This window comes from Parasteatoda tepidariorum, chromosome 6, assembly GCF_982258835.1.
Source record: "Parasteatoda tepidariorum strain Cologne lab strain chromosome 6, Ptep-v5.0, whole genome shotgun sequence".
Taxonomy (NCBI): domain Eukaryota; kingdom Metazoa; phylum Arthropoda; class Arachnida; order Araneae; family Theridiidae; genus Parasteatoda; species Parasteatoda tepidariorum.
Genome location: NC_141760.1, coordinates 36,203,247 through 36,230,674, shown reverse-complemented (window position 1 = coordinate 36,230,674; position 27,428 = coordinate 36,203,247). Strand labels below are relative to the sequence as shown.

The 27,428-nt window shown below is 28.4% G+C and overlaps 2 protein-coding genes across 2 annotated transcripts; both read left to right on the top strand.

The window, feature by feature from the left end:
• Positions 1-842: 842 nt before the first annotated feature.
• Positions 843-4,595, top strand: LOC107437671 (dynein axonemal light chain 1-like). Its single transcript, XM_016049749.4, has 2 exons — positions 843-952; positions 3,653-4,595. Exon 2 carries the CDS (start codon positions 3,697-3,699, stop codon positions 4,267-4,269), a length of 573 nt encoding a protein of 190 aa, XP_015905235.3. The 5' UTR covers positions 843-952; positions 3,653-3,696; the 3' UTR covers positions 4,270-4,595.
• On the top strand, positions 2,352-24,643 carry LOC107437672 (cilia- and flagella-associated protein 299-like). Its single transcript, XM_016049751.4, has 7 exons — positions 2,352-2,836; positions 7,502-7,604; positions 12,844-12,980; positions 13,758-13,848; positions 21,611-21,753; positions 22,960-23,092; positions 24,014-24,643. The coding sequence occupies exons 2-7, from the start codon at positions 7,506-7,508 to the stop codon at positions 24,110-24,112; spliced, it is 702 nt and encodes a 233-aa protein (XP_015905237.4). The 5' UTR covers positions 2,352-2,836; positions 7,502-7,505; the 3' UTR covers positions 24,113-24,643.
• The last annotated feature ends 2,785 nt before the right edge of the window (positions 24,644-27,428 follow it).

Genomic DNA, 27,428 nt, shown 5'->3' with positions numbered 1-27,428 from the left:
GTTAAATTTGAACTAACTATCTCCACATAAGCTAGAATGTAAATTAACGTTAAGTTACTTAAATACAGCGCCGTGCCGCAAGTAAAATTTATTAAAATATTATTCTTTCTCGCCTACATCTTTTACTTAACTTAGATTTATTATTTGTTTATGTATTTTATTGTAATCGTGATATAATTTTGCTTTATGTAGCTGGCAACTTCGATGCATAATTAATTTGTTTATGTTATACATAGCTTCGTGCCTGTCTTTGCGTAAGGTAAGAAATATATTGTGAAAAAATTGAAATTCTTAAGATGGAATCTTTGTCTAATTATATAGAATGCGTCACTTAAGAGACTTGATACTTGACGGGCTAGGCTTACTTCAAATAGAATGGAAAGATAAACCTCACCTGTTTTTAGATTTTCTGGACATTTTTGGACTTATGGATTTGCTCTAATTGGGATGGACCTCTTGGGGATTAGAAACAACAACAACAACAGAATGGAAAGATCAGTTGCTAACGTAAACAAGTGCCACGTTTCAACAACTGATCAGGATCGATATACCCACACTACGTCACTTGCAGGTATCCCATTAATAAAAGAAAACGATTAATCTAATTAGTAGTCAAGCTTACTACCGCAGTAGAGCGCTGTACACATTTGCTCGGAAAATATTACCATTTATCCGAGTATATTAAAAAAATGCGTTACCTTTTTACATACTTTAGCATTGGAATGAAAGCTGTATTTTAATATCACTGAAGCTATTAAAAGGTCTAAAAATAATAATAATAGAACAGTCTATGATCGAGTTTCGCCTAATAGATGGAAATGGCTATTAGTGCTTATGAATCTGGCAATTTCATTTGTTGTAATTTAGAATTTGATTTTTTCGATTAATTTATTACTGACTTTGAAAGAGTAATAAAGGCAAGTTTTGAAACTTAGAAAGTGTTGAAAGTCAGGTATTGAATCTTTTTATTTGCAGCAATTATTCCAATTGTTTTCTTTAGTTAATAAATTATTTACACTATGGCAGAAATTTTTGAAAATAACATTTATTTGTGACAAAACTATTAAAATCATCTATCATATTCAAATGAAGGGTAAAATTTTACGATTGGCTGTCCTTTTAATTTCTGGCGACTATTTCAATGCCAATATTAGTGTCAGAAAGTAGTAGTTTTTTTTAAAAGATTTGACACATTAAAACAGAACTTCTTCCGTTCGCCGAACGCAAGCGAAAAATCGCCAAATAATGTAGTACCTCTTTGGTACCTAATTGTAAGAAATTTTGGTTGTACGAAACTTGGCAGAATTGTACATTATTTGGCGATTTTTCGCTTGCGCCTGGCTAATGGAAAAGTGCCAACATTTCGTATAGATGTTAATTTATCAAATTCGTAATTTTGTTTTTAAATGTCATAAATGCAACGCGGGCATCATCCAAAGTGAAAAAAATTTGCCACCAATGCTAGAAACACCAGTTTGACCAATCTAAACCTAATGCACTTGTATTTTTAGTAAACTTTTTTATTATTTGGATTGTTCTTTGAAAACTCTGCAAAGTAAATTTTATGTTTATGCAAGTTATTAAGATGTAGTTTTTTGGTTGAATATTTTGCAGTAAAATTCTAGTGTGCAGTGTGGACCTGGCATGTTTTTGAAAGTTGCCGGCAATACCAAAATCGCACACATCATTTTAGTAAAAATTTCTAAATAATTTAATTACCTTACACAGTTACCTTACACAGTAACAATTAATTATAATTTTAAAATATTAAATAATGTGAGCATGTTAAAAAAAGGGTCAAATCTTGAGTTTACACGTTTTGTCATTTTGTTTTTAGTTTTTGGTGAAACTGTCATATAATATCTCTTAGGCAAATTTGCTTGAATAATTTATTCGTTTAAGCAATTTAAAGGTTTTTATATTTGTCCAAAAAACTATTTAGCTCCAGCATTTGTTTTCATTTGGGTAGAATGATTGCCATCATTTTTATCAAATTTAATTGTAGTGAAAAACCAGATATATTCCTTGTGGATGCTAATGTTAACTGAAGATCGTATTATTTCGCATCTATCAGCAAAAATTTATTTGCACCAGTTAAAAAAGAATACTTCATTAGTTTTTAAGCGTTTTTCAAAGTTACAGGAGAATAATTACGTTAAAATGTAACTATATTTTAATTAAAAAAATTCACTCTTTATTAAACAATAGTACTTAATTGATTCATGTAACTTTTTGAATAATGAAGACTACAACATCTGGTGTGTGATTCATGGAGACGCGGTTGGCATATGACTAATATATTCTCCCTCTGTGACGTAAATTCTCGCCAAATTTGTTCCTTCTTTCATTTAAAAAGTTTCATTTTCAGAAAGTGCATTGCCTGAACATTGCTTCGTTGAAAGTATTTGTTATGGCCAATTGAGATAAATCACAGTTTTACCAATGACGAAATTGATGAGATTTTTTCTTATTTTGTGCATGAAAAATCTAAAATGTTCTCAATTGATGTTTTAAATTCCCTCATTTGCCGAAATAAGCGAGTAAAAATAAGCTAGTTTCTAGCGACGAATTATTCCTCAGCTTTGGACTTTCGAAAGAAGGCTGACTACAGTTATTCATGTTCTTCTCCATGGCAATACTCAGAATATACAGCAGAAAGACACGCAAGATTAAATAGATCGATGACTGCGATTGGTCTCAACTTTTTGATTTGTTCTATGTTTTAAGAATGATAAGGCAAGATTTTTTTACTCTGAATAGAAGTTAAAAATAGATTTGTTTTTCTGCAATAGAAGCTCTACTGTGGCGAAGTTAAGAAATACTTCCTGTTGAAAAAGTAAGTTTTGTTTTGCTGATCAATATAATATTTTTAATGGCAAAATAGAGTTTTTGTTTCTTCGATAAACAGGAATATACTTCTTTACATCGCTTGTAAGGGGAATGGAACTTATTAAACAATAACATTTAAAAGAATTAATATAGCTATGTTATGTTATTTTAACCTGTAACAGCAAAGCATGAAATTTTATTTATGTACCTATTATGTTTTTTATTTATTGCCATTGGTTTCTTGGTGAATTTTTGAACCATATTTTACCTTTCAGTTTTAATACTTCTTTTTTGTATTATTTTCCAACATTCATATTTTTGGGTGCTGTTCCATGTTTTCCAAGTATGTTCCAAGTTTTTCTACAGAAATAATTTCTCAACTATTACTAAATTAATTTTTTTTAAAAATCAAGTTCAAAAATAAATTTTTTCTCATATTTTTAACAATTAGGAAAGTATTAAGTTTAAAGCGTCAATATTAATGCAATGGTCAAGCAAAAAGGCAGTGTATTTTCTATTAGACAAGCTCTTTACATATTTTTCCTCATTTAAGAAGAAAAATTTACTAACTGATATTTTTCAACGCACTTTTGATTATCTCTAAAAAATCAATTAGACAGTGGTTTGACTTCCAGCTCAAATCCTGTTCAAAAATAACTATCAGGCTTTTCGTCCTATTTCGCTGTTGATTCATGCCAGTATAAAAATTTGTAAGTATCCCTTAAAGAAAATTTTTAGCATTTCTATAGTCATTTCTACGTATGCTTTGAACAGTAATTTTTGTTTTAGTTATTTAAAAACTTCCAACAGCTTTTTATTCCAGAGAGAGTGCTTGATCTATCCAGAGATTTCAAATCAAGATCTGCAATGGGTAAAGGAGTAGCCTTAAAAGATGCATTGAAAAAATGGGCCGAAAAAACCGGGGAAAATCCTGCTGAAGCGACTGTTGTCAAGTTAAATGGTTGGTTGCCTTCCATAGACAAATTAGATCCATCTTTAGCCACGCTGGTCAACTGTGAGAAGTTATCTCTTTCCACTAATATGGTCGACAAACTTACCAATCTCAATGGACTTACCAAACTAAAGATTCTTTCTGTTGGCAGGAACAATCTGAAGAGTCTGAATGGCATAGAAGCCGTTGCTGAGACACTCGAAGAACTTTGGGCTTCTTATAACAGCATAGACAAGCTGAAGCCTTTGGCTTCTTTGAAGAAGCTGAAAGTTTTGTACATGTCTAACAATAATGTAAAGGATATTAACGAATTCAAGCACATGGCAGAGTTGCCAGAAATCGAGGATTTTGTGTTGAAGGGCTGCCCAATTGAAAGTGCCTTGGCTGAAAATTACAGAAGCAAAGTAGCTGAAGCTTTACCACAACTGAAGAAGTTGGATGGAACTTCTTTGATTGCTGCTGAAACATTAGAAATGGAAACTTCTTAAATTTTAGTGGCTCTAGACAGTAATGACTGAAAAAATACAAGCGAAGCTAATGTTTTTTATTTGCTTCTCTTCATAATATATGAATTTATTTGAAAGAGGTAACATCATTATCAAATAAGTAAATTTTTATTATGGAGTGTTTTGAGAACTTCTGAGAGAGTGATTCTACATTGCATGGATTGATCCACGATATTGCAACAGCAGTTTCTTGTTTTTTTCTTCTTTTTTGCTGCATGTAGGTTTCAGTAAAAGAATTGAACTCACTGTCAAAAGAGCAAACATGTTTGTTATGAAGTAATTAAAATTGTTTTTGTATAAGCGGTAAATATTGTATTGATTCAACAAACACATTATGACTGAAATTACTTGTTTTTTTACATCTTGTATGGTGTTCATTGAATCAAGTAAAATCGTTATTAAATAAGTTAATGTTTATTAACTGGGTTTTTAACACATCTTTCTTAAAATTGAGTAATTATGAATGACTGAAGTTCCTTATTCTTGCATTTGAATTAATTTGAATAAATTAAAAAAGTACATTTTTATGGATTGCTATAAAAGCTTTTGAAAAAGTGATTCTATAATGTATTGGCTGAAGAAATTTTGGATGATATTTTATTTTTTGCTTCTTTTTATTATATGTGAATTTTATTGAATTTATCATTTTGATAAGCATTTATTGGGAATAAAGGATCATTAAAATTTATAAATAAACAAAAGAAAATAAATAAAATAAGTAATTGTATATAAATGTTTCCTTAAAGTGAAATTTTGCATTTGTAAACTTTTTCTACATAGAACTATTTAAACACATTTTCAAGAGCAAAATTATATTTTTGATAAAAAAAGTACAGAATTGTATTTGAAAAAAAAATGTTCTTTTTATTGAGAAAGTTCAGAACAAAATGTGTTTTAGTAATTATTTTTTATTATTTATTTATTTTCTCATAGTCTGAGTAAACATGAAATTAAAAATTTCTTATTTTGCTACACAACTGAAAAAAATTATCAAAATGATGTAACGCATTTGTACTAGTAATAGATTTTGGTGGTTAAAAGTTTGCCACTCAGTAGGACGTGCTCAATGGGATGATTTGCTGTAACACATAAGTATTTAGGTGAAAACTTCAAAAAAGAGTTCTTTCTTTTGCTTTACTTAAATAATCATTCATTAATCCACAAAAATGTGTCCTAAAAGGTTTTTGGTTGTAACTGGGTTTTATGAAGCTAAATTAAAATTTGAAAAGTTTTTCTATGAAGATCAAAATTATTACAGTTTATTATTAGCATTAGTAAAATATTTAATAGATAATTTTTGTAGATTCATTTTACTTTTCAAGTAAAATGCTGTCAGTAAGAGCAGCTTCAAGAAAAAAAAAAGCATCGACGAGGAAAAATGCTCTAATAAAAAATCTGAGTCAAATGCATTTATTCTGAAAAAGAAAAATTAAACCGAATGCGTAGAAGTACCTGCAGAAAAAAGAAATACCAGTAAAAATCAACTGATACGTTTCTTTCTTCTTTTTATTTTCTTTTTGTTCTTCCTTCTTTTTTTAAAGGTATCAATAAAGTAACATGCGAAAAAATTGAAGGGATAATGAAAAATGATTCAAGTCAGCAAGGATGAAATTTATATGATTTAGCTCGAAGAAATAAAATAAAAAACAAAAATTTTTTTAGCATGAAAAATTTGAGCAATGCAATAGTTAAGAATCATTACAATGTCTAGAAGCATTACAAGAATTATGCAAAGTATAACAAACTCGATGAAGCATATAATTTAATATGAAAGTCACTGTCAATGTAACAATTTTTTTAATTGAATTTCGACTACGAAATATTGTGTAAAAGAATTCTGGAAAGCTTTTAACCTTTTGGAAATAAGTTCTGATCAACTAGCATAAATAACCTATAATTCTTTTTAGTTGTTAATGTGAAAAAACGGTTAAATAATGATAAATTAATGAAAGAATTGGTGTTCTGTGAACGGCTAAATAATAATAAAATAGTGGAATAAATTGTGTTATTGTGAATAAAAGTTGGTTTCGAAAAATTTCTGTGAAATTTATAGGAAATGATGCTCAACGTTATCTGCATGCTTTTGTGAACCATACGGCTTTTTTTCAATCTTTTTTTAGAAAATATATATATTTTAAATTTTGTATATTTTTTGAAATTTAGTATTTACTGGGGGCTCGAAAAGTAACTGATCACTTGAAAAATTAATTAATGAAACACATGATAATATAAAATAAGCTTCTCTGCGTTTCGCTTAGGAAACTAGTTTTTTTCCACTCACAAATTTTAAGATTAATTACAAAATTCGCTAGCAGATATTCCTCAGAATTTGATTGCAAAATAATAAAACAATGCCTTCAGCCATATATAAAGCCATTCTGATTAAAATAATTGCTCACGCCTCAATTAATTTTGTTCTCAGTCTACAGCATGTCATTGCTACTAATAGTGGTTATTTTGAAAAGATGTTTTATAGTTTTTCTCAGTTAGAAGTGACATCTCTTAACAAACTTTATAACTAATTTCAAAGCTCGGAGGGAAGAAATTTTTGTTTAACAAGTAGAAAGCAGCTGACCGTAGATTTCCATCCCCTTCAAACTTTTTAAATTGATTCTTTAATTCATCACCCCGGTTTGATTTCTTTTTTAAATAATTTACACGTTTATAAAAAAGTAGATGAATAAGGCTGGAAAATTGGGGTTGGAGAGGGGTAAGAGAATGTTTAAAATTAAAATCGTCCAAGAAATGGGTTGCAAATAAGAAAAATAATTTAGTTTTGGAGAGAAAAAAAGATCGAGTGGACTTTAAAATACTACTATCTATTATTCGAATATGTTCCTCAATATCAAAAAGAATGCCGGACATCATACTCAAAAAAAGATATTTTGTTTACTTCATAAAGTTGAAGCTACAAAAATACTAATTCAGATAGAAAACGTTTTCTAAAATTCACTCTTTTATTATAAGAAAGACAGATATTAATGGAATTTAAACATAATCTGGTAGTGAAAACAGAAATCTAAATAGTAAAGCAGACCAATTTCTTTAAAAGAATCCCCTTTAAGCATTTAAGGTTTATTAAATATTTAAAAGCAGTATTACTTTTTTTTTTAACAATTTCAATTTCATGAAAATTGTTTATTGTTGTTTAATTCTATCAGCATTAGCAGTGTAAATAAATTATCATAAGTAATTCCAATTATCCTTTCCTCAGGAATATGGAGCAATCAGACGTGGAAATAATAGTGGAAGAGTTCATAACGTATGAAGACTACCTGGACTCTTTGATTAGTAAAGATGATTTGCTATACTTAGAGGTAAGGAAGAGAATTATATATATATATATATATATATATATATATATATATATATATATATATATATATATATATATATATATATATATATATATATATATATATATATATATATATATATATATATATATATATATATATATATATATATATATATATATATATATATATATATTAGGCCTGTCTAAAAAGTATCCGACCTTTGGCCAGAAAAAATATTTCGAATATCTGTCGGAGTTGCGACCCTAATCCTCTTCAAAGTAGGCCCCTTGTGCTTCCACACACTTAGCCCACCGATCCTTCCACTGCTGGAAACACCTTTGGAAGTCTTCTTTTGGAATGGTGTTCAGCTCCGTCGTCGCGTTCCGCATTCTCTTCTTTACTCTCAAAACGGGATCCTTTCAGTGGCGTCTTCAATTTTGGAAACAACCAGAAGTCGCTAGGAGCCAGGTCTGAAGAGTAGGTAGGTTGGCGAACGGTTGTAATTCCATGTTTGGTTAAGAAAGTGTGGGTCAGTTGGGATGAACGTTGCATGATGCAAGTGCCAGTTGTTCGCCGTCCACAAGTCTGATCTTTTGCGCCGAACTGCCTCATGGAGTCGCCGGAGAACATCTTGATAGTACTCCTTTGTCACTGTTTGTCCTTAATGTGCGTATTCGCGATGCACAATTCCACGGACATCAAAGAAAACAGTCAAAATCACCTTGATTTTGCTTCGCACCTGCCGCGCTTTCTTCGGCTTTGGAGAATCGGGATGCTTCCATTGCGACGACTGTCTTTTTGTTTTTAGGTCGTACCCGTACACCCATGACTCATCTCCAGTTTTCACGGTAGTCAGAAACCCAGGATCAGTGTTGGCGGTGTCCAGAAGGTCCTGTGCAACGTCAAAACGGAGGTCTTTTTGTTCCGGGGACAACAACTTAGGTATGAATTTCGCAGCTACTCGGTTCATGTTCAAATCTTCACACAAAATTGCTTGAGCAGAATCTCTACTCACTCCAACCTCTTCTGCAATCTCCCGCACTGTCAAACGACGTCACCAAATTTCGCAACCTCTCAGCATTAGCTGTACTCCGAGCTGTTTGGGGCCTGCCACAACGCTACTCACCATTTGTGCGGCCATCTTTGAATCGGATGAACCACACCTTAATTTGTGTTACACCCATCGCTTCGTCTCCAAACACCTGCTGAATCTTACGAATTGTTTGGCTTTGAGAATCACCAAGCTTTTGACAGAATTTAATGCAATATCTTTGCTCAATTTGTTCAGTCATCTTACGAGAAAACTAAATCCGACGAACACTACGAACAGCACCTTACTTGGCGACCACCAGCCAGTGACTGGCACAACCGAACGCAGTGAAAAAATTCAAGCATGTGCATTAAGGTTCCTCCTTCCACCGTGCGCGATGGTGCCGCCTTGGAATCATTACTTTGCGTGAGAAAAATTAAGGTCGGATACTTTTTAGACAGGCCTCGTATATATATATATATATATATATATATATATATATATATATATATATATATATATATATATATATATATATATTGCGCATGAGCTGCAAGTAAACAGAACTCATTAGATAAGTTCGAAATGAAGATAAAACAGAGAAAAATAATAGACATATGAAAAAGGGGAGGGGGAAATAATAATTTAAAAAATAACAAGCAGCTAATTAAAAAAAAAGAAAAAAATAAGGATGAAATATTATTTAAAAAAACCGGAAAAAAAGATATAATCTTTTCATCAGCCCACACGATTATATCCGCAAAAAAGAGTGCTTTTTGATATTGTACCAATATAGCCAAAGCAAAATATATTAATGCAATAGCGTGAGGAGCACTCAAAATTTTTTTTGCAATAAGTACACAATAAGTAAACAATACACACCAAATAAAATAGAGCACAATAAGTAAAAATAACATGTAAAAACAGAAAATAAAATAAAAGAAAAAGAGAAAACAGTATCTGATTTCGCTACTCGCTCTATAGTTTATGTTTTATACTGTTTTTTCTTTTTCTTTTATTTTATTTTCTGTTTTTACATGTTATTTTTACTTATTGTGCTCTATTTTATTTGTTGTAATTTTTGTAAATTTTGTTTTGCACCTCACACTATTGTATTAATATATTTTGCTTTGGCTATATTGATACAATATCAGAAAGCACTCTTTTTTGCGGGTATAATCGTGTGGGCTGATGAAAAGATTATATCTTTTTTTTTTCCGGATTCTTTAAGAAAAATTTATTCTTTTTTTTTCTTTCTTTCTTTTCCAGTTGTTTGTTATTTTTTTATTGTTATTTTCTTTCCCCCCTTTTTTAATATGTCTGTAATTTTCCTTCGTTTTATCTTCATTTTGAACTTGTCTAATTAGTTCTGTTTACTTGCAGCTTATGCACAATAAATGAAACTTATTGTTTTTCTTAATTTTCTTCGTGTTTTTTTCTATTTATTTTGTTGTATATATATATATATATATATATATATATATATATATATATATATATATATATATATATATATATATATATATATATATATATATTATATCTTTTTTTTTTCGTTTTTTTTAAAGTAAAATTTTATCTTTTTTTTTAAACTGTTGTTTGCTATTTTTTTGCTTATTATTTCCACCCCCCCTTTTTCATATGTCTATAATTTTTCTTTGTTTTATCTTCATCTTTAACTTATATATATATATATCGCAAATCAATATCATAACACATACCAAAGCTATTTTTTGAAAACATATAAGAATTTGTTTTGGTAAACATTTTACAACATTGATATTGCAACGCATATCGAAATGAAATTAAGGTTCAATTCAACTATACGAGAAGCTTAGATTGTTTAACGTCATTATCTGGAAAAGAATGTTCTAAAAACTTGCTAAAGTCACTTAAGCCATCTTTTTTCTTATTTCCCACGCTTCAAAGTTCCTCAATGCATTTTTCCTATCTTTAATACGTCACGTTTTTCCACGTCCCTGAGATTTTTAATGTGAGACCAGGTAAGATGTGACCTCCCCTCCCTGTTCCAAAAAGAATAAAAGAACAAACCACAGAACCGAGAAGTAATGACAACTTAAGATTTTTAAGGTAGGAAAAAAAATATACTTGGCTGCCATTTTGAAGTGGCAAGTCTTAAGAAGTCAACAGTTTTCCATGTATTTGCACACGAGAAGCATTTAGAAAGGAAAAAGAATGAAAAAAAAAAAGAGAAATATGTTGCTTCTTGTTTTGTCAGTGGTGCAGGTGGTTAAATGACCGGAGGGCAAGACAAGGCACCTATAGAGAGGCAGAGAAGTTTGAAATTCTTTTTACAAGGAACTTTTCAGTGGAATTTTAAATGACTTTTACGTTAAGAGGACTATCAAGACTTTTTGCTATTAAATTCCATGTCTGTAAGTTTCATGGTGGTAAAATCGAAAAATTATAAAATTTATTTATTTTTTCCGTTTAATTAATAATTGACTTCATGTTGATATAATAAAAAAATTAAATGTCCGATCAATTTTTTACTGCCCTTGTAATTACAGATTTAATGGTGGTGAAATAAAAAAATTTAAAAAATTAGTAATTTTTGTATAATTTGGTAAGAAAGAAAAATTAGAAAATTTATTTTTCTCTGTGTAATAATTGTTTGCTTTATGTTGATAAAATGGAAGAGTTAAATTATATATCAAATTTTTACTGTCTATTAAATTACAGATTTAATAGTAATAAAACAGAAAAATTGCATTTCTAATAATTTCTACTATTTATTCAATGGGATACCCGCAAATGACTTAGTGTGGGTATCTCGATCCTGATTGGTTGTTGAAACAAAGCATTTGCTTACACTAGGTAACTGTTCTTTCCATTCTATTTCGAGAAAGCGAACCCCGTCAAGTAACAATTATTTTAAGTGATACATTCTACATTCTTTCTCAAAGATTCTTTCACGAAGATTTCAATTCTTTCACTATATATTTCTTACTTAACACAGAGGCAGACAAAAAGCCATTCAGAAGGTGAACAAACTAATTATGCATCGCTGTTGCCTGGTACATAAAACAAAAATATATTACGGTTTTACAATAAAATAATTAAAAAACAAACAAATCTAAGTTAAGTAAAAGACGTAGACGAGAAAGAATTATATTTCAGCAAATTAGATATCCGATGCAGCTATGTATTTAATTAACTTTGCGTTAATTAACTTTGCGTTAATTAACTTTCTATCATATGTGAAGAAACTTAGCTCGGCTGCAATACGCCATTTTGCTTATAAGCGATCGGCTGGTTTTGAAGTCATATATCACATATGTGGGTATCCGTGATCCTCTTCATCTTGAAGTGCAAGTACCCAGTTATTCCGTAATAGTTATAAAATATAACTAGAAAATTTATTTATTTTTTTCTAAAAAATAAATTGTAGACTACCTGGCTTTTTTTTCTGTTTTCGATAGTGTTTGGATAAGAAAAGAGGAGAAAACAAATTAAATAATTAATTTTATCAAATTTTATCACTATTTTAGCAAAATTTATTTTACAACTAAAAGATCTATGATATTTTAATTTTTTCTGAAAAATACATGACCCACTCGTAGGCGTGCCTCTGTTCGTGTGTCACTAATCCTTAGCTAGGTTGTCTGATTTATGGAATGTTTATTAGTTAATTGTTGATAGTAGATTTTTTCAATATTTTATTAGGTGGTTTTCATTGTTTCTACGATTTTGAAAATTTCAAGTATATTTATTTCAGTTCTACATTAACTATCTGCATCACCCTCTGTTGAACTAATTCAGGAATTTGGAGAAGAAAAATTCTTGCCCTGTCACATGATTTCGCAGCAAGATTAGTTCTTTTTAAAAAAATATAACGCTTTTGTTGTAATAAAATTTTGAAAACCAGTATGGTACATACGTTTAAATCTCCCAATAATGTTGAAAGTAATTTTCAACATTATTTTTTGATCGATATTTATTATACAGCAACCGCAGATAGTACAGCTGAAATATGTATAATGATCTTAAATTAAAAATATTTAGTTATTTTGCACTGATGCTCATTTTTGTATAAAATCTGCTGAAAATTCTAGAAACTTGTCAAGCACCTACCTGGCAACGATATTACGAAGCAGTTTGATGTAAAATTCTCACCTATGGAAAAAATGCTGCTTATTACTATATTACTCAAAGCCCATCTTTTCAATTTGAAATTAATTATAGTTTGTTTATTTCTTACCATAGGATAAAGAAATGTGCCGTGAGTTGTTAAAGTTGATACCGGGCTATCATTCAAGTAGAAGAGTTATTTCGAAAGAGTTATTCGAAAAAACTAAAGAAGAGAGAGCTGCTAAATTGAAGCGAAATAAAGTAAAAGAGCTGTAAGTAAAGAAATTTCTTAATAATGTAATATGGTCAGCAAAACAATTTGTCTATGAGTTTAACGCAGGATATTTCTTAAAAATTACAAAAGCACTGTAAAAAATTAATACTCAAATTCACGAAGCTTTATTTGTTTTTGTCGAAACCATTTCCTGGTACATGCTCCGAGCGAAAATTTCGTCTAAGTGACGAAATAGCTATTGTCACATCTTCGAAGAAACGAATTTCGTCAAAATTAAGGAAATAATTTGTCATTCATTAAAAAAAACAAAAAAAAAAAAAAAACAGTTGCAGTGCCCAATGCATCTGGCTTTTCTAATAATCATTTTATTGTGGGTACCATACAGGTTGATCAATGTATCCCAAACAGCACAGAAAAGGACTGTTGAAACAGAAAGATAAATTACACGCTTGCCTGACGCTGGATTTGAACCCTAGATCTTTTCGGCATAAGGACAACACCTTGATCACCATGCAAGGCTCTTTATTTTTGATTATCTAGTCTTATTTTAGTTAGCAATCTGACACTGCGATGAGGCTTGAAATTCAAGAAACATTTTCATCATATATTTGAGACTGCGCATTTCGAGAGTTTCCCAATCACTTTATTGAGCATTCGCAAATGTTTCCAAAAATTAACGAAATGTATCTCAAGAATTACTGAATCGTCAAAAGTGAGCTGTATTTTTGAGAGTGAACGTGATCTGTATTATTAAGGTAAAGTAGGTCCAAAAGGATGAGCAGTTTTGTAAATTATTTTAATTCTACGTTGACAGGAAGATCTGCAGTTTAGGCAAAACGTTTTCGGATACGTTGATGCAAGCTTTAGCCAAGAGAGAGAAAGACAATTTAACAGGTTGTGTGGCTGTAAGTATATTAAGCATTTAAATAAATAAATGAATAAAGTATTAAGTACAAAAGTACCCTGGTCGACAAAATTAAGAGATGGAAGACATTTTCCCAAATATCTCAAAAAATACTGAATATAAATAAATGAAATTTGGTATGGATATAGCTTATTCCATGATAATAAAGTATGCAAAACAAAAATGAAAGTGCCATTCACTGGCAAGACCTATTGCCAATAAATTCAATGTAGTCCGAACTTAAGGATAAAAGCTGACAATAAAAGTGAGGCTTGTACAGTGTGTGTTGCCTCTAGTACGGTGTATGGTCACCCCTGACAGACAGACAGCATGTACAACGAGTATGCATGCTGTTAATAAGGAGGTTAAGGAGGACTTGTGGAAGACCCTCCCATTCTTCCACCAGAGCAATTTTTAACCCCAGAATGGTTCTGGGGGGAGGTTGGCGCATCGCAATAGCTCTCCCAAGAGCATCCCAAGCATGTTCAATAGGATTCAGGTCAGGGGATTTGGCTGGCCAATACATTCGTTGTATATCCTCGCTTTCCAGATACTCATCAACCATGAGAGCCCTAAGTGGTCGCACATTGTTGTCCATAAAATTGAACTCAGGGCCAACAGCGCCCCTGAAAAGACGCACATAGGGCTCTAGGACCTCCTGCCTGTACCTCTGGGCATTCACGGAACCATTGTCAAACATATGGAGCGGTGTGCGGGCATCTTGTATGATACCTGCCCAAACCATGAGTCTTCCACCAGGATAATGGTCCCTTTCGATAATGTTGCTGGGATGGCATCGGGTTCCAGGTTCCCTCCATATCTATAACCGCCCAGAAATAGAGTCATAGAAATGTGCGTCATAGAAGAATATAGCGTCATAGAAATGTGCGAAAATGCTTTCCATCTCTTAATTTTGTCCACCAGTGTATTAGGAACATTTTCCAGTTAAGTATTAGTTTGTTAAAATGCTAAAATTGTAATTTATTTTACCCTTAATTCTTAACCCTTAATTCTAATCCTTAAGTGATGTAGAGTGATGTAGAGTTACACCTCGTATATTAAAAACCTTACGTCTTAATTTTGTAACCTTAGTATAGTGTTTTTATTATTTTTTTTTCATTTTGTTTTGGAACGCAACTAAAATCTTTCCCATGCATAGAAGTAACTGTGCTTGAAAATGATTATCTATTTAAAATCAATTGAATTATTATATTATTGTATGCAGCAGATTTGTAGAACTCCAGTAATTGTTCATGAAAATGTAGAAATATATCAATATGTTTTTTTTTCCTTTTGAAAATTAAAAAACCGTAAGATTTTTCATTTGTTTTTAAAAATTAAAAAAAAATCCTAAGTTTTTTCTTCTTTTTTTGTGTATTTTTCTATTAACTATCCCATTATTTTTTTCACACATTATTTATTAAAAATAAAAATTCATGCGTTTAAGCGTCAAAAAATATGTCAACAAAAAATAAATAAAGATTTTATCTCGTTTCAAAAAATTCTTCGAATTATTCTGAAAATATTTTGATGTTGGATGGGAATTCTAAAGAAACAAACAAATGTGTTTATATCTTATGTAATCAAATTTTTCAAAATAAATATTTTATTTTCCCTGCACATTTAGAAAAAAAACAAATGCAATATCTTTTTATTTCGTCTCAGGGTAAACCTATTAAAGTCGATTGCTCATAAAAGCCAAATTAAGTTAGTAAGTTTGGTAAATATAACTGTGGCAAAAATTTAAATAAATAAATAGTAATATTATTACATTTATACTTGTAATTGAAATAACAATAAACTGTAATTTTAATTCAAACGTAAATTTCAAATATACCATCTTAATACTTAATACATGATAAAATGCACACTGCATACAAAATAACATGGATGCATACAAATCCATATGCATTTTATTTCTTTTCAAAGAGGCATGGTAGAAATAAACATTTTTAAATTTTAAAAATTTGACTGGCATTTAAACTATTTAATTACATTTATTTGACATTAATTTGTTTGCTTTTCTGGTAGCCATCTCTATAGTGTAAAGGAGAAAAAATATTTTGTAAGCACATATGCTTTTTGTACATATAAAATGGCACGAATTATTAACACGACATGTATTTTATAAGATTAAACTAGTAAGTGTGAACCTTAGAAACGCATAATTTGCGAACCTATTTATTGAAATAGGAGAACAAGGATTAAATGCCTATAAATGCAGTGTGAGAACAGATCGAATTTGAGGAGTTAATTGATTTTGTTCTTTCCTACTGATAAACAAATTTAACTGATAAAATTAACTGATTTCCTAGATCAAAAATTATTTGAACAAACTGAGTGAAATTTTAGAAATTTTAGTATGAAATACATTTTTAATCATTATTTCTTATTCTTTTTAATAACAGCAATATTATCATTATTTTGTCATTTTAATTAGTTTTATTTGACAATTATGGATATTTTATAATTATACTTTATTTTATAAATTAGTTTTGTCAAACAAAACTAGTATAAAGCAAAGTTGTTATAATTTTTATAACTTCCATACTAAGCTCAAGAATTTTTTAATATAATTATAATAATGCCTACATATACATTAAGACTTAATGATTAAGTGATAATTTTTATTTTGTATTAATATCAATATTTATTTTCAGTAATGTTTCAGATAACATAATTCTTACAGACTAAGTGTTATTATGTTTATAGTATAGTAATTATAGTTTAAATACCATTTCTCTCTCTTTTTATATATTTTTCAATATATACCTAATTTTATAGCTCCTATGATCAAAAATCCATTAAGGCGCTTTATTAAATTAAACAATTGTACTGAAATCCTTGCTTAACAGGCTAATTTTGAATAAGCTGTTGTCTCGTGAAACAAGTGGAAACTATTTTTTTTTTATTTATTTCCTTTTTATTTTTTTTTTTCATTATTATTTTTTTAATTCAATTTTATTTATTTAGTTGTAAAAGAGTGCTTTGTCGTTACTTCTTAGATTTAAAATTCTCTATGCTCCTGATATATTCTAAAAGTAGAAGTAAATAAAATGGAAATAGGCGATTTATATATTGATATCCAAGCTTTTGAAAAAATTTCAAAAAATGAAAATGTATAGTGCTGCCATCTGCATCTTTTCTTGTTTAACTGTTACATAAGCAAGGAAATTCTTTAAAGAGAGAAAAATTTTAAGTCTCCTTCTTCTCCGATAAGCATAAACCACGGGGTGGAAAAAGAAGGAACAATCAGCTGACACTCAAGCATGAAATGTAATAAAATTATTTATTTTAATAAATCATAAAGCATTAATTACACTTAAATAATCCTAAGAAACTGAAGTGGTAAGATAATACCTGAAAGAAAACTTCATATGCTTCAAAAATATGCGAAATTGAAATGACATTCCACACGGTGACTGTCATTTAGTATAAAGCAAAATTGTTATAATTTTTATAACTTTCATAGTAAGCTCAAGAATTTTTTAATATAATTATAATAATGCCTATATATACGTTAAGACTTAATGATTAAGTGATAATTTTTATTTTGCATTAATATCAATATTTATTTTCAGTAATGTTTCAGATAACATAATTCTTACAGACTAAGTGTTATTATGTTTATAGTATAGTAATTATAGTTTAAATACCATTTCTCTCTCTTTTTATATATTTTTCAATATATACCTAATTTTATAGCTCCTATGATCAAAAATCCATTAAGGCGCTTTATTAAATTAAACAATTGTACTGAAATCCTTGCTTAACAGGCTAATTTTGAATAAGCTGTTGTCTCGTGAAACAAGTGGAAACTATTTTTTTTTTATTTATTTTCTTTTTAGGTTTTTTTTTCATTATTATTTTTTTAATTCAATTTTATTTATTTAGTTGTAAAAGAGTGCTTTGTCGTTACTTCTTAGATTTAAAATTCTCTATGTTCCTGATATATTCTAAAAGTAGAAGTAAATAAAATGGAAATAGGCGATTTATATATTGATATCCAAGCTTTTGAAAAAATTTCAAAAAATGAAAATGTATAGTGCTGCCATCTGCATCTTTTCTTGTTTAACTGTTACATAAGCAAGGAAATTCTTTAAAGAGAGAAAAATTTTAAGTCTCCTTCTTCTCCGATAAGCATAAACCACGGGGTGGAAAAAGAAGGAACAATCAGCTGACACTCAAGCATGAAATGTAATAAAATTATTTATTTTAATAAATCATAAAGCATTAATTACACTTAAATAATCCTAAGAAACTGAAGTGGTAAGATAATACCTGAAAGAAAACTTCATATGCTTCAAAAATATGCGAAATTGAAATGACATTCCACACGGTGACTGTCATTTAGTATAAAGCAAAATTGTTATAATTTTTATAACTTTCATAGTAAGCTCAAGATTTTTTTAATATAATTATAATAATGCCTATATATACGTTAAGACTTAATGATTAAGTGATAATTTTTATTTTGCATTAATATCAATATTTATTTTCAGTAATGTTTCAGATAACATAATTCTTACAGACTAAGTGTTATTATGTTTATAGTATAGTAATTATAGTTTAAATACCATTTCTCTCTCTTTTGATATATTTTTCAATATATACCTAATTTTATAGCTCCTATGATCAAAAACCCATTAAGGCGCTTTATTAAATTAAACAATTGTACTGAAATCCTTGCTTAACAGGCTAATTTTGAATAAGCTGTTGTCTCGTGAAACAAGTGGAAGCAATTTTTTTTTTTTATTTATTTCCTTTTTAGGTTTTTTTTTCATTATTATTTTTTTAATTCAATTTTATTTATTTATTTGTAAAAGAGTGCTTTGCCGTTACTTCTTAGATTTAAAATTCTCTATGCTCCTGATATATTCTAAAAGTAGAAGTAAATAAAATGGAAATAGGCGATTTATATATTGATATCCAAGCTTTTGAAAAAATTTCAAAAAATGAAAATGTATAGTGCTGCCATCTGCATCTTTTCTTGTTTAACTGTTACATAAGCAAGGAAATTCTTTAAAGAGAGAAAAATTTTAAGTCTCCTTCTTCTCCGATAAGCATAAACCACGGGGTGGAAAAAGAAGGAACAATCAGCTGACACTCAAGCATGAAATGTAATAAAATTATTTATTTTAATAAATCATAAAGCATTAATTACACTTAAATAATCCTAAGAAACTGAAGTGGTAAGATAATACCTGAAAGAAAACTTCATATGCTTCAAAAATATGCGAAATTGAAATGACATTCCACACGGTGACTGTCATTTAGTATAAAACAAAGTTGTTATAATTTTTATAACTTCCATAGTAAGCTCAAGAATTTTTTAATATAATTATAATAATGCCTATATATACGTTAAGACTTAATGATTAAGTGATAATTTTTATTTTGCATTAATATCAATATTTATTTTTAGTAATGTTTCAGATAACATAATTCTTACAGACTAAGTGTTATTAGTTAGTGTTATTAGTTATAGTATAGTTATTATAGTTTAAATACCATTTCTGTCTCTTTTCATATATTTTTCAATATATACCTAATTTTATGGCTCCTATGATCAAAAACCCATTAAGGCGCTTTATTAAATTAAACAATTGTACTGAAATCCTTGCTTAACAGGCTAATTTTGAATAAGCTGATGTCTCGTGAAACAAGTGGAAACTATTTTTTTTTTTATTTATTTCCTTTTTAGGTTTTTTTTTTCATTATTATTTCTTTAATTCAATTTTATTTATTTATTTGTAAAAGAGTGCTTTCTCGTTACTTCTTAGATTTAGAATTCTCTATGCTCCTGATATATTCTAAAAGTAGAAGTAAATAAAATGGAAATAGGCGATTTATATATTGATATCCAAGCTTTTGAAAAAATTTCAAAAAATGAAAATGTATAGTGCTGCCATCTGCATCTTTTCTTGTTTAACTGTTACATAAGCAAGGAAATTCTTTAAAGAGAGAAAAATTTTAAGTCTCCTTCTTCTCCGATAAGCATAAACCACGGGGTGGAAAAAGAAGGAACAATCAGCTGACACTCAAGCATGAAATGTAATAAAGTTATTTATTTTAATAAATCATAAAGCATTAATTACACTTAAATAATCCTAAGAAACTGAAGTGGTAGGATAATACCTGAAGGAAAACTTCATATGCTTCAAAAATATGCGAAATTGAAATGACATTCCACACGGTGACTGTCATTTCAATTTTGTATATTTCTGAAGCGTATATAGTTTTCTATCATATAAAACACTAATTAAACTGATAATCGGCTTGAAAACAACAAATTTATTATTTATATATAATTATTATTTTTTACTTTTATCAATGATTGCATAGATTATTATTATTATTATTTATAAGAGAGTAAGCGACGTAGAATTAACTTAGACTGTTTTAATAAATCAAAAATGAGTTTCGTCTATTACTCTTACTAATTATATATTTATAAGCTATTACTTTTAATCCAGATTAAAATATTTAAAATTTATATGTACTGGTATTGAATTACCGGGGAAGTTGGAAATGTCTACATTGTATACAATGCCTGGTGTTTAAAGTCAAAAAATATAAGAATTTTTATGTACCTAAACATGGCATTGTATTCAATGCATGATAACATGATTGTATGTTTTGGCGCATGTAAACCAGGAAGAAAGAAATTATTTTCTCTCCCTATGCATAAAAATATAAATATAATATTATATAATTTTCAAGAAAAATATTATTGATTTGAGGACCAAAAAAACATATTTCTCCTCTTTTAATAAGTCAGTTTTTTTTTCTCATTTTTTTTTAATGAAGAACCATTTTTAATTTGACGTTCTTATTTACTTAATACCGCGTTAGATACCGTCATATATAATTATATGCCTTTATAATATTCGATAAAGAAAAACAACATTATAGAGAATATCGAACTTATTAAAGAAGGAGAAATAAAATGCCCACTGGTGGCAACAATAAATTTCTTTCAACTAATACTAATTAATAAATAAAGCCTTGAAGCAATCAATGATGAAAAAATCAATTTAATACTTCACCGGTTTGTCATTTGCCAGTGCTTGACCATTTATGAGATGCCTAATTATATCATACTTTCCAGATTGATTTTTAGCATTATATGGTAGATTATGTCTAGTAATTGTATACAATACCGGATTTCTTATGTTGCAAGTAAAACATATAAAATGAAACTTAACTTTCGTTATCTTTTCTCCTTTTCTTTCCAATAATTGATTGAAAAGATTTTCGTTTTTCTTACACAAATTCTTCTTTACTCATACTCTATTGATTTAATTTTCAATACAATAAAAAGATTATATTTTGATATTAATCAGGCCTAAATAGAATTACATCATTTTGGATTATTATCATTATCTTTTTTATTTATTTATTTATTATTTTTATGAAATGAAGGAAAAGTTTTATTCAAAAGATTATGTAAAATTTCATGGGTTTGTTCAATCTCATTTTTTAAAAATTTTTAGTATGAAATATATTTTTTATCATAATTTTTTATTTTAAAAAAATAATTATTAAAAATTCATTGATTTATAATGATTCTTCATTATAAAGAAAAAAAAATATTATATAGACTGTAGTTGTTCTTCTACTGAATGAAAAACAATAAATTTCAGAAATGAAGCAAATAAAATATATCAGATTTAGAAATTAAATTTGTAACCAAAAAATTTAATATAAAAATTATCATGTTAAATTAATTTATCTGTTTCATGTTATTGTTTCTTAAATAGACTATCATATTCCTGCGGGATGTTAACGATAGAAATGAAGAAGTTTCAGCCTATATCGACTATAGTCACCGTTTAAAATCCGAAGATTGGGAACCTTACTTTAGAGAAGAAAAGAAATTAGTCCCTTTAGTCACCGATCTCAGGTAATTTCATATTTTATTTATTTATTTATTCTTACTATTTTTATTAATTTATTTGTATTTGCATTAAATAAATGGAAAAAGTAGGTTTTTAAAATGTCTAATCTCTTATGCTAAGTTTTTTTTAAAATTTTTTTTAATTTATATATTTTTTTCGTTTTTTAGAAATTGGTCCTATTAAGGCATCCCACTGGTTTCGACAAACTTTTTAAAGATTTTTCCTCAAAACACAGGTTACCACGTAATTGATCTAGGAAAGAAAACTGTTAACGTGACTCAAATTTGCACTTATTTTGACATTTTTATTAATGTATTTTATACATTTTTAAAGTTTGTTTTAAAACAAACTTAATTAAAATTTTTACTCCATTTTGGGTAAACAGGGGTCCTAAAATTATAAATCTAAAGTAACCTTAAAAAATGTATAAAATACATTAATAAAAATGTCAAAATAAGGGCAAATTTGAGCATAAAAATAACAGATTTTTCATTTCAAGTTAACAGTTTTATTTTCTAGATCAATTATGTGGTTACCTGTGTTTTGAAGAAAAATCTTTCAAAAGTTTCAAATAACAATGAAATAGAACTAAATATATTGTTCAAAACAGATTTTTTCAAAGAAAACTTTTTAACGTTCTTAATTAAAGCAGGGCTAAAAATAAATTCACACTTAACATAGCTTAACAGTAACACGTGACAGTATACAAAATCTATATACAAAGTTTCGAAGAATTCCATCATAGCAAATTTTTTCAACGTCTGTTGGCATAAAAAGTTTTTCTCAAAATCACCATTTTTCTGAAAATGCATTTAAATTAAGTAATTGCTATTCTGTTTCATCTGTCAGCATGCGAAAAAGCAACTATAACCTCGATTCTAAAAATCAGAGACTAAAAATCTAAAGAGATTTTAAAAGCTAATAAACAAAAATTCTATTATGAACGGAAAAAAAATTGAAATTTTGCCGAAATTGGTGATTTTTAGCCAGTTGGATACCTTAACGGCTGATTTCATGATTTCTTCGCTGCATATGCATGAAATAAATAAATTATAATAAAAATTGGCTTCTTTAAGCGACTGATTTTATAATTTGTTAGTTGCACTTGCATGAAATAATACAACTTCAGCTTAAAAAGTAAAACATAATGAACTTTTTTTAAAAATAAATAATGTGCATAAATCAAATAACTAAGTATTACTTTTTTGCAGTTTTTATAATTGGTCCAAAGAGATATCTTTTCACAAATCTAGTCCATGTTTCGATGTTATTATTGATGTTAGTACCTACAAACTTAAATTCATTTGTAAAAGCGATGGTTTTGGCATTGATGTGGAACCTAAAGTAAGTATGATTTATTTATTATTATTATTATATTTAAGAATTATACTGGATAATCTCTTTCGACATGATTGATTGATATAAAATAAGGAAGTATGTAATTATACTTTGGTTGAAATTACGTATATTTGGTTTTTAAAACTGTAATTTGAACATTTGCAATATGCTTCATATTTTATGTGAAAGTGAAAGGTAAATTTTAATTATGAACCGAAATTTATTACTTTTATAAAGTTTATTACTTATATTGGATAAGCTTAATTGACATGACTGATTGATGTAAAATTAGAAAGTATATAGCTACACTTTAGTTGAAATAACATATATTTGGTTCAAAGAACTGTAATTTTAACATATTATTATTAGAACTATAATTTTAGCAAACAATACTTGATATTTTATATTTATATTTGATATTATTATATATATTAGATTATATATATTATAGTGCACGGTAAAATTTTATTATGAAACAGAAAGATTATTACTTTTATGTGAAGTTAGAGTAATTAAGTGTATTGCTCCCAGATTTATACCAGTTGTTCACTATTTTATTTTCCCTTTCTAGTTCAAGCAATTTTTCTTATTAACTAACAAGCATAAATGCTTTTTAGCGCATTATCTTTCTTATTGTGGTGAGATTAAGGTTATCTTGAAAGTGAATAAAATTGAATTGGAAGTGCACTATTGAACCGAACACACTTAAGGACAAGCTCACCAATGTAAGAACCATAGTTACCATTTTTTAATTAAAAACAGTTAAAAACAAGACTATTTTCCGTTTTATGATTCGTAATATTAAATACCTACTGCTATCTTTAAACAAACTGAAAAATTCTGACTTAACTATTTTGTTTCCTATAAAATTGATTGTTATTTACATTATTAGATTTATATTTATTTATTTGGTGCATTTTTTTCTAGGATAAACCCGATGAAAATACTTATAGGTTGGATATCACCGGCACTAAATATCTGCAAGCTGTCATTTTTGATCATGTTGTAGATATTTCTATATGTTAATTTTTTAATATAAAGAAGAAAGCTGGTGCTGCCATCTAGGAGAAAAGTATGGAATGAAACTGCTAGAGAAACAAAATAATAGATGAATGTTTCAGCAAAAATTGAGTGTTTCTAACACTTCGTAGATGAATTGAAATATTTATAAGAAATATTATGATTATTACTAGAGTGTGCACATTTTTTATGATAAAAATATGCTTGAATAATTTTCCAAATCGCACAACTTCAGGTTATTGCTGTTCAACAACTTGAAATCCAATCGTGGGTTATTTCAAGGCATAATAATATTCTAAGGAAGAAAAAAAAAAACAAGCCTGGTAGAAAAAGCCATTCAGTCGAAAGTGAGTTTTTGACATCAATTTTAATATTAAATTTTAAAACCAACACAAAACAATGAGCAAGGCACTTTTGGGGTAACAAATCCTTGCACGGCAAAATAATATATAAAAAATAATAATAAATAGATAAATAAAATAAAATACAAATAAAAAATCTTCCAATAATAAAAAATTTATAAGAATCCTTCTCAATATTAACGACAAATAAAAGAAATTTTCTCGAATTTTCATTAAATAAAATTTCTTGAAGTTTAAAACAAGAAAGTGATAAAAAATAATTGTTATTTTTTTCAATTATTTAGCCTATTTAAGTATTTCTCTCTCTTATGTGTGAAATTTTGAAAACTATTGTGACTGTACAATTTAATTTCGTCCCCATCAAAAATTGGGCCCCTGCGACGCAAGTGATATTATAAACCTTTTACAAAATACTATCTTAAAACTTTAAGTATTTTCACTTATGGGGACAATAGACTTTGAACTATATCAAAACTATGCTTTAATGGTTTTGGTGACAATATATACAATTAAAATCCTAGTATATGTTTACATATTTTCCTATTTGGAGATAATAGCCCTTAAACTAGACTAAAAAATTTTATATTTTTGTAAGTGTAAATGTTTATAATCTGTTAATTACAATAGTATTGATATTGAGTTCATGTATGAAGTAATATTTCTTATTTGTAAGGATAAATGGTTTGCATTTAGAGCATACAAATATTTAAGAATTTAAAAAAAAAACTATATGTGCAGAGGGTCAACAAAAAGACAAAATAAATTTTATAATTTTAATCTATGGCATACCTGTAAGTGTGGTTATCTCGATCCTCATTGGTTGTTGAAACGTGGCATTTGCTTACGTTAGTAACTGTTCTTCCCATTCGAATAGGTCAAAACCGTCAAGTATCAATTCCTTTAAACGACATATTCTATATTTTATCACAAAGATTTTAATTCTTTCACTATATATTTCTCACTTAACACAAAGACAGGAGCAAAGCTATGAAGAGCATAAATAAACAAATTATGTATCGAAGTTGCCAAGTATACAAAGCAAAAATATACTACGCTTAAAAAAGTTACATAAACAAATAATAAATCTAAGTTAAGTAAAAAAGAGGTAGACTAGATGGTATTCTAATTCAATAAATGTTCGATACGGCACTGTTCTTAATTAACTTCACGTTAATTAACGTTCTTGCTTATGGATGGTGTTTTCAATAGAAATGTAAACAATAACAATCTCGAGCTCGGGACCTACTCTAGTTCCGGTTAAAAAGTTTGCAGCTGCTTACTACATGTTATTCTGATAGGCGATGTTTTCAAACGGATAATTTTGCTTTCAATAAAAGAAATAAACTAGATAATTTCTGAGCTCAAATCTGCCGTATTTCATAATCTATTCATAATCCGTATTTCATAATAAATCTGCCGTATTATGTAATTCTGGGGAGTTTGGAGTGAAAATTTGTTTTAGTTATTTTGTTATTTATTAATAAAAAAGGTGACATGGTTGCTAGATTTTGAATAACTCGCTTTTTTGGCAGTCTTGATTTGGCCTCTTTCCATTTGTTTATTACTGTTTGTTCGTGTTGCAAGCTGTGCACCATCTTACGTTAGTGTACGTCACTTTTAGTATTGTAAACAGTATTGTTAGCATTGTAAACATAAGTAATAAGTAATCAAATGCCTTGTTTGCAAGAATCTCAAACCACAATGATGCCAAATGGCTTTAAAATACAACTGAAACAGTAACCCGGAAATTTAGGCAGTCCCGAGCTTGCAGCGCTCCCTAGTGTAGAAAACACCATCCATAAATTATTATCTGGCGCTGACGTCATAGGTCACATGTGTGGGTATCAGTGATTTTCGTTCTGGAGCAAAAGCACCCAGTTGCGATTCTCTTTAGGAATACAAAGTATTATATTCATAATAAGATCGTTCAAGCTGAAGGATTAGATTGGTTTAATGTACCATTCAGTGGCACAAAAACAGAATGTGGTGATAAACTATAAGTTTTTTCCTTTTAAGAAAGGAAGCGAGAAAGATAATATACATTCACGGTAACTATGAAAATGTGCTAAGTAAACCTAAGATTAACGAAAAATAACCAAAAGTCAGAAACGAAAAAATTAAAAGGGCACCTAGGAAGCGAAGAATTCGTATTAATCATAAAAAAAGTTATGCCTAATTAAGGTCATGAAATGTTTTGTTAGATCAGGGGATGGTTATACGTATAAGAAATACACTTTGCGATATATATTTAAAGTAATAGGTTATTTCAAATTGTTTTAATTGTATAAGAAAGTTAATTTATGAAAATTTTAAATTAAAGTGAAAAAGTATTTAAATATTTTATAACATTACTTTTCACGATTTTTTACTACTATTTTATACGATGTATAGTTATATTTCATAGATATTTTAGTATCACTCAATATGGTTGGTCACTCAATATAGTTGGTGTCACTCGTCATTCAATATGTTTCGTGTCGTTAGTGTCACTCAATATGGTAAAGCTAATTTGTATAAAGAGGTAGTTTAATTATGTGCAGTGGGCAAAAAAAAAAAGAAAAAAAAATCTCCCAAAATAACTTTTGATCTAATAATCGGATCTTCATGTACTTGAACTCACTCATAACCGCTCGAGGGAGTGACCTCAATTATGCTAATTAGTCATGGAGAAAATATTCTGATAAAATTACCGTATCGTATCGCAATGAAATTTCTAGTTTAAAAAAAAGGAAAAGAACTGCAAATCTGATAATAAAACTATAATACACTTTACTTAAACCTTTCATTTCTAACTATTCCCTTCATATGGTAAAAGTTTTCCGGAAATTCGGATTTTTTAAAATTGTAATTCTTATTATCACACATTTAATAAAAATACAAAACTGAAAAGTAAATTTAACCGAATAAATGGTTTTCATCCATGTTCAAAGGCTAAGGCATCATGTTAAAATTATCAAATT

Excerpts from the sequence above, each read along its gene's own strand:
- LOC107437671 (XM_016049749.4), top strand. The coding sequence starts at position 3,697 with ATGGGTAAAGGAGTAGCCTTAAAAGATGCATTGAAAAAATGGGCCGAA.
- LOC107437672 (XM_016049751.4), top strand. The coding sequence starts at position 7,506 with ATGGAGCAATCAGACGTGGAAATAATAGTGGAAGAGTTCATAACGTAT. Across the intron at positions 13,849-21,610 it reads ATTTAACAGGTTGTGTGGCT|ACTATCATATTCCTGCGGGA; the intron begins GTAAGTATATTA and ends TTTCTTAAATAG. Across the intron at positions 21,754-22,959 it reads CCTTTAGTCACCGATCTCAG|TTTTTATAATTGGTCCAAAG; the intron begins GTAATTTCATAT and ends ACTTTTTTGCAG.